Source organism: Crocuta crocuta, unplaced genomic scaffold (assembly GCF_008692635.1).
Source record: "Crocuta crocuta isolate KB4526 unplaced genomic scaffold, BGI_CrCroc_1.0 scaffold971, whole genome shotgun sequence".
Classification (NCBI taxonomy): Eukaryota; Metazoa; Chordata; class Mammalia; order Carnivora; family Hyaenidae; genus Crocuta; species Crocuta crocuta.
Window position 1 is genome coordinate 771,832 of NW_027527401.1, and position 6,463 is coordinate 778,294.

The 6,463-nt window shown below is 66.2% G+C and overlaps 1 protein-coding gene across 1 annotated transcript in view; it reads right to left on the reverse strand.

Annotated features, from left to right (window-relative positions):
• Window positions 1–947: 947 nt before the first annotated feature.
• Window positions 948–6,463, reverse strand: part of LCN9 (lipocalin 9) — a 9,263-nt gene continuing 3,747 nt past the window's right edge. Inside the window, exons 6-9 of the mRNA XM_077753236.1 lie at window positions 5,029–5,086; window positions 3,425–3,702; window positions 1,224–1,364; window positions 948–1,006 (exon numbers count right to left, since the gene is read on the reverse strand). Of these exons, the coding sequence (XP_077609362.1) occupies window positions 948–1,006; window positions 1,224–1,364; window positions 3,425–3,702; window positions 5,029–5,086 (536 nt within the window). The remainder of the gene's footprint in view (window positions 1,007–1,223; window positions 1,365–3,424; window positions 3,703–5,028; window positions 5,087–6,463) is intronic.

Genomic DNA, 6,463 nt, shown 5'->3' on the forward strand with positions numbered 1-6,463 from the left:
AGTTCCCAGAAGCAGAACACAGGCTCTCGTTTGAAGGGGACCTTGCAGCCGGCGGGCACAGACGACACACAGGACTGGCTGGGGGCCGTGGGCGCAGGACCCAGGGATGGATTGGAGCCGTCAGCCTGAGCAACCGGACGGTTGGAGGCGGGCGGGAGCCCGGGGTTCCGTCCCAGACGCCCCGAGGGGAAGGGGCCTCACAGGCATCGGTGGGCGCATGGAGGTCCCAGCCTGAGGTCACGTAAGAGGCTCTGGAGAAGCCCTGGGAAGAGGCTGGGGTACAACACCCACCTCGTAGGGCTTTTGGGGAGAGAGGGGAATGGGACCGTGTCCAGGCAGCTCAAGGGAGAGCCAGGCCCCTTTCCCTTCCCACGGCTCAGGTGGCCCCTGACCCACCACCTCCATGTATGACCCGTTGGGAGGAATCCCCGGGCAGGCCCTGCCCAGCCTGGCCTTGCTCGGGGGTCCAGGGGACCCACTGCTGGCCCATGGACACCGGGACCTGCCGCCTCCTCCCAGAATGCAGACGCCCTGAGTTCAGTCCATCTGGGGACCGTCGTAAGAGACAGACCTGGGGCGGCCCATGTCGGGGAAGGCTGTGCCGCTGGGCAGCTTCTGGGTTCCCTGGGCCACCCTGGCACACGCAGAAGCCCCCAGCCTCATTCCAGGCTGAGGGGGTCTGAGCAGCGCAGCCAGGATCCGACCCCCCACGGACCCCCGTCCCCAGGGTCCCCTGTGATCGCAGCACCTCCAGAAGGCATCCCTCGCCGCGGCCTTGGTGGTGCTGATTGGACACAGCCGGCCACTGCGCTGACATTGAAAGGTGACCAAGTGCCATGAGCCTGGCTGCCTGGGGCAGAGGCCACCCAGGAGGACCTGGGGCCTCCTGTCTGGGGACAGAGGGAGCAGGCGCGTCCCCAGGCCCCTGCAGCCCGTTGGGAGGCCGCTCACGGGACGCTGAGCTCCGTTTCCTCCCCGAGGGTGGAGCCCTGTCCCCGCCCGGAGGCTGCCACGACACGGGGGTGCGTGTGGGAGCGGCAGGGCCCTGGCCGTGGTCTCCCTGCCCGAGGCCTCGCAGACCCCTGATAAGCCCCAGCCTCGGGCAGAGCTGCCGAATTTGTCACCTGCCGAATCTGCCGTCCGTCCCCGGGGCCTGAGCTCTGAGCTCCTCTCCGTCCTTCACCCCCACGTGCCCTGAAGGACCCTCCCGCCCGGGGTCCCACGTCTGTCGTCTTCCTCTTCTGCGCCCGGCTCTGGCCACGCCTGCCAGCCGGCCTCAGCCTGAGGGCCCCCGGGCGTCCCCGCCAGCCCTCCGGGGACCACCCACACGTGGTCGCCAAACGGGGCCTGTGATGGGCGTGGGGCTGGGAACACGGACCGGGGTTAGCGCCTCTGCCCCCCCTTCTGCCTGTGTCACGGCCTTGACCCCGGACCCCGCCATGCAGGCTCTCTGCCGCAGGACCCCGCTCTGGCCTGGAGCCCCTCACACCTGGCCTCTGCATGCCACGCTCGTTCTGGAACGCCAGCTCCTTACAAAACTGAACTCAGTGGTTGCAGGTCGAGCTCAGGGAGCAAGTGGCTGAGAGGCTGTGGCTGGGCCTGTGGCTTGGGGGCCGTGGGGCCTGCGTGCTCGGCCGACAGGGATCCTGACGCTGTGGCCTCCCTGCCTCCAGGAGGCCAGGCTTCTCCCCAGCCATGGCCAAGGTCACCCTCCAGTCCGCCATCCAGACCCAGCCCTGTCGGGTGCTTCTGGCTGGACAGGATGCTGGCTTTGGCGTGTCGGCCTTTAAAAACAACACAGAGGGGCGCCTGGGGGCTCAGCCGGTCAAGCCTGTGGCTCTTGATCTTGGCTCAGGTCAAGGTCTTGTGGTTCATGGGATGGAGTCCTGTGTTGGGCTCTGTGCTGATGGCTCGGAGCCTGCTTGGGATTCTCTCTCCCCCTCTTTCTCTGCCCCTCTCCCCTGCTCTTTCTCTCTCAAAATAAATAAACTTAAAAAGTATAAAAACGGCACAGAATGGGCCAGCTCCTGCTTTGCAGCCTCAACTCGGCCCACGCGGGACTCAGAGCCTGCAGCCGCTGGCCGTCCCTGACCTGGAGGGAGGGGAGGAAGGGGGGGCGGCTGCATTGGCTCCTGGCTCAGAGCACAGACACCGCATCTGATCGTTTCACTGGGTGTCTGTGTCCCTGACTCCCTGTCCCGTGCTCAGAGCACGGGGACAGCTCAGCAGACAGGCTTGCGCGCTCCCGCTTGGCTCACACGGCAACACCTCACGCGCTCACAGTTGGCTTGCACGCCTCACACTGGCAGCCACACCGATGGGCCCGGCCTGTCTGCCCAGCAGCGGGTGAGTACTGTGCGCGTGGTCACTGATGCCAACCTTGTGAGGACAGCCTCACAGAGCAGGTGCAGGTGTGGAGACTGAGGCTCAGAGAGGTCGGGGACTGTAGCCAGGGTCACACAGCTGGCAGGTGGCAGAGTCTGGTCCAGAGCAGATGTGCGCACAGACATGGGGAGTTGTCACATTCCGGAACGACGAGGGAAATCGACTGGGTGAAAGGCAGTGACAGACAGGGGTCGGTGCCTGCCCCCAGGGGAACAAAATCGGAGAGTTAAGAATCAACATGGAAAACCCCACAAACTGAGAAAGGGGCGAGGAGCCTGCTCGGGCGGGTCCTGGAGGAGGAAGAAAATGCAGAAACAAGTGCAGCTTCATCCTTCAGGGAGTCAGGGGAGCGGAAACCAGGAGCGACTTTTTCTGACTCTCGAGACTGGGCCTGAGCAACACCTGGCGAGGGAGGAAGCCACCCTGTGCGGAGGGCACAGCCACCGGGGCCACTCGCACGTGTCTGCAGGCGCCCGGAGGCCAGCCCTCCGCTTCCGGATGTTTGCGCTGGTGGAGAAGGGGCGCCCCAAGCACCAATCACCGCCAGAGCGGACACGGGGCTGAAGTGCATCAGAGCAGGACGGAGTCCTAGGGAGATGTGCGCCCCGTGGCCAGGACTCCCCACTGTCAGAGCCCACAGCCAGGGACCCCCACTGTCAGAGACCACGGCCAGGGACCCCCACTGTCAGAGACCATGGCCAGGGCCCCCCCCACTGTCAGAGACCATGGCCAGGGCCCCCCACTGTCCCCTGCCAGACCCCGCGGCCAGTTGCCACCTGCAAAGTGCTGATGGTGCATGGACTCTGTCGGCACGAGTGTGTCAGGCACAGGCACGCCAGAGCTCACTGCTCACGGCCCGTGTGCGCACACCGAGAGCACACACTTCCCTGAGAGAGGCAGGGGAAGAAGATGGGGGGGCGCTCTAGGCACAAGTATAGGGGCGGCTGTGACACACGTAACATGTGATGACAGCAGCGGGAGGCACAGGGAGCAGTGTCTGCGGGAGGCCCTGGGCCCCGAGGTGTCAGTCACACGGTACCTGTGTGTTCCAGAGGCTGGTCGGCAAGCGGGGAAAAGGGAGACGCAGCGGAGATCTGCCCACAGTGCGCGGCGAGCACAGGCGGAGAAGCAGTCCCAGGACGGCCCGGGATGCCCCCTGGGGCCTCCACACCCCTCGGGGTGAGCTGGGCAGCGTGTTCACCCCGACGGGGGGTCTGGGCCACTGTGGCCTCGCCCTCCAGCGCCTGTGCCACATCCCCTGGGGACAGCTGTCCCGTCCTCTCTTTCGGACTTCGTCCTGGCGGGCGCTGCTGGGGGCTGTGAAACCGGGTGCCAGGGGCAAAGACGTTGTCCTCGGCCAGACTCGAGGTGGCTTCCCATCTGGGCCTCAGCCTTGGCCTCTAAAGATGTGAGCAAGCACCGAGAGGCCACGCCCCTGGGGGCCCCTGGCCCCCAAGTGCCTGCCTGGCCGTGTGTCCCGGCCAGCACCCCAGACGGGCCCAGATGGCCGTGCCACAGGCATCTCGCCTTCCCATCTTCGGTAAACCTCCACCTCCCGGGCTCTGTTGAGGCCCCCTCGTCCCTCTCCCTGGGCCTCACTGTCACCCCAAGGCCCAGGCCCCTCTGGATGATGGGTCATTCACGCCAAGTTCCGCTAGACTTGACCCTCCTCCCTACCACACTGGTTACTGCTTGGGAATTCTGTCCTCACTGCTTCAGCACAAGTCTGTCTCTTGTTTTGTTTTTTTAATTTTTTTAAATGTTTTTTATTTATTTTTGAGAGAGTGAGAGACAGCGTGAGCAGGGGAGGGTCAGAGAGAGAGGGAGACACAGAATCTGAAACAGGCCCCAGGCTCTGAGCTGTCAGCACAGAGCCCGACACGGGGCTTGAACCCACAAACCGAGAGATCATGACCTGAGCCGAAGTCAGACGCTCAACCGACTGAGCCTCCCAGGCGCCCCGAGTCTGTCTGTTTATCTCTGACGCTGGTCACAGGCAGAGCAGGCAAAGATTCAGGCCCTGGTGACCTTGGGAAGCCTCAGCCAGGCCACAACCCCGGCGGGCCGTGCTGTCCCCACTGGCACCATGGCACAGATGTCCCCAAGGGCTGAGTGAGAGGGAGGAAGAGGTCGCGTGCCCTCCCCGGGAGGCGCGCATCCAGCTGTGTGTCAGAGCTAAGAGGACCTGCCTGGGACTCTGCCTCCCATGCGGCTGTGAGAGGTTTGGGTGAGCTGTCCCCGCGCCCCTCCCATCCCCCAAGCAAGCGCCGGGTGCCACCTGGCTGATTTAGTCCCACAGAACCGGCTGTCTCCCCGCCTGGCACAGAGGTTACCGTCCCCCCGGATGTTACCTGCTCCGAACCCCCCTTGCTCCTGGGCGTGCGCGCGCTGCCCTGTGGGGTGCGTGGCCGGCCCTCCTCCTGGGCCCTCTTTCCAGCAGAAGTGTCCCAAGTTCAGACACAGCAGCGGGGTGGGGGAGGGTGGCGGTCAGCCGCACACACCGGGGCCACGGGCCTCCATGCCCAGGTGCCTGCTTCACCGCAGCCCCCGGCCCTGCCCACACGGGCTGTGTTCTCGGAAAGGAAAGAATGAGCGTCGGATGCAGCCGGCCTGGCTTGGCATCTCCTGTGCTCCCCGCCTCACCCGAGCAGGGTCCCTGTGCCCAGCGCCTCCTCCGCCAGGGCCTCCATCCCTCCGGGGTCTCCGGGGCAGCAGGGGTGAAGCGGTGGGTCCTCATTATGCGTATCAGGTTCTGGAAAGAACCCACCTCCTGCCTTCTCTCATCCAAGGCCGAGCAGGGGGATGCGGCCTTCCGGAAAGCCGTGGGAAGACGGCCCTGTGGCTGCCAGCCTCTGCCCACGCCGCACACGGCCATGGGGCGGGGAGGGGGCGGCGCTCCTTCCTTCCTGTCCTCCCCCCGGGCCTGCGGTGTGACGCTGCTCTCTCAGGGAGCAGGTCCCAGAGCGGCCCGGGGCTTCCCACGCACACGCCGGGCTGGCCCAGGCCGGTCCTGCCGCCGAGGGGGGTGATGTCCTGGGCACCCCACTGGGGTCCTCACCGCCCCGCCTGGCCCTGCAGCCGGTGGCTAGCAGTGTGAGGGACCGTGGGGTCGGCGTGCAAGTGTCGTCAGGGTTACTGACGGCCTTTCCGCTGGAAGTAAAATCATCTCAGGTCCAGCAATTTCCCCGTAGCATCACACTGGCATTCTGGGGGTGACTGGGTGACTGTGGTACTTACTCTCCTGGAACAAGCCTCCTTGATCACGCCAGACCNCCCACCCCCCCTCAGGTGCCGCTCACTCGCTGAGGGTGGACCTCGGCTGCCCCAGGCCCTGTGGTGATGACTGTCTCTTGCTCGTCCCTTCATGTCCCACCGGTGCTGCTTTGCCCTGACCCGAGACCGTGGCCCAGCTGCCCTACCCTCCGCACCTGTCACCGTGTCCCCATGGGGGTCACCGGGGTGGGGGGGCTGCAGGGGTGTGCTGACGGCTCAGCCAGCCGGGGGTCCAGGCTCCCCGGCCCCCTCTTCCGGGGCGGGGGGGCTCCGAGGCAGCCCTGGGGTCTCTTCGAGCACTATTGTCTTGAACAAGTGTCTGTTGCCACATTCTGAGGGTTCCTCCTGGGAGGCCCCCGCTCTGATCCCCAAATGCCGACCCTCCGTACGAGCGGGCTCCTCTTCCCGGCCCCGCAGGCCGGACTGAGGTCCCGGGCAGGAGCCGAGAGGCCAGGCCGGCCGAGGGAGTGCTGGGTGCGCCTGGCACCGTCGGAAGGGGCACATGGCTCTCCATCAGCCGCCCGGGGCACTGAGCCTGGTTCTAAGGCAGCTGACTCAGTTGTGGGGAGCAGACAGTGCTCCCCCAGGCGCCCCGGAGGGTGGGCCGTGAGGTGCGCCCCCCAAGGGTGCCCCGCGGACCCCGGCCAGGGCCGCCCAGCCTGTCGCTCCGTCCCGGAGATTTCTGGAGCGGCGGGCTGCGGGGAGGTCTGGGGCTGTGCTCACCTGTACAGGCCTGGGGTGCCGAGGGGCCAGGAGGGCCCCCTCCTCGCCCTGCGCCCTCCACCCTGGGGCCCGCAGCAGCGGC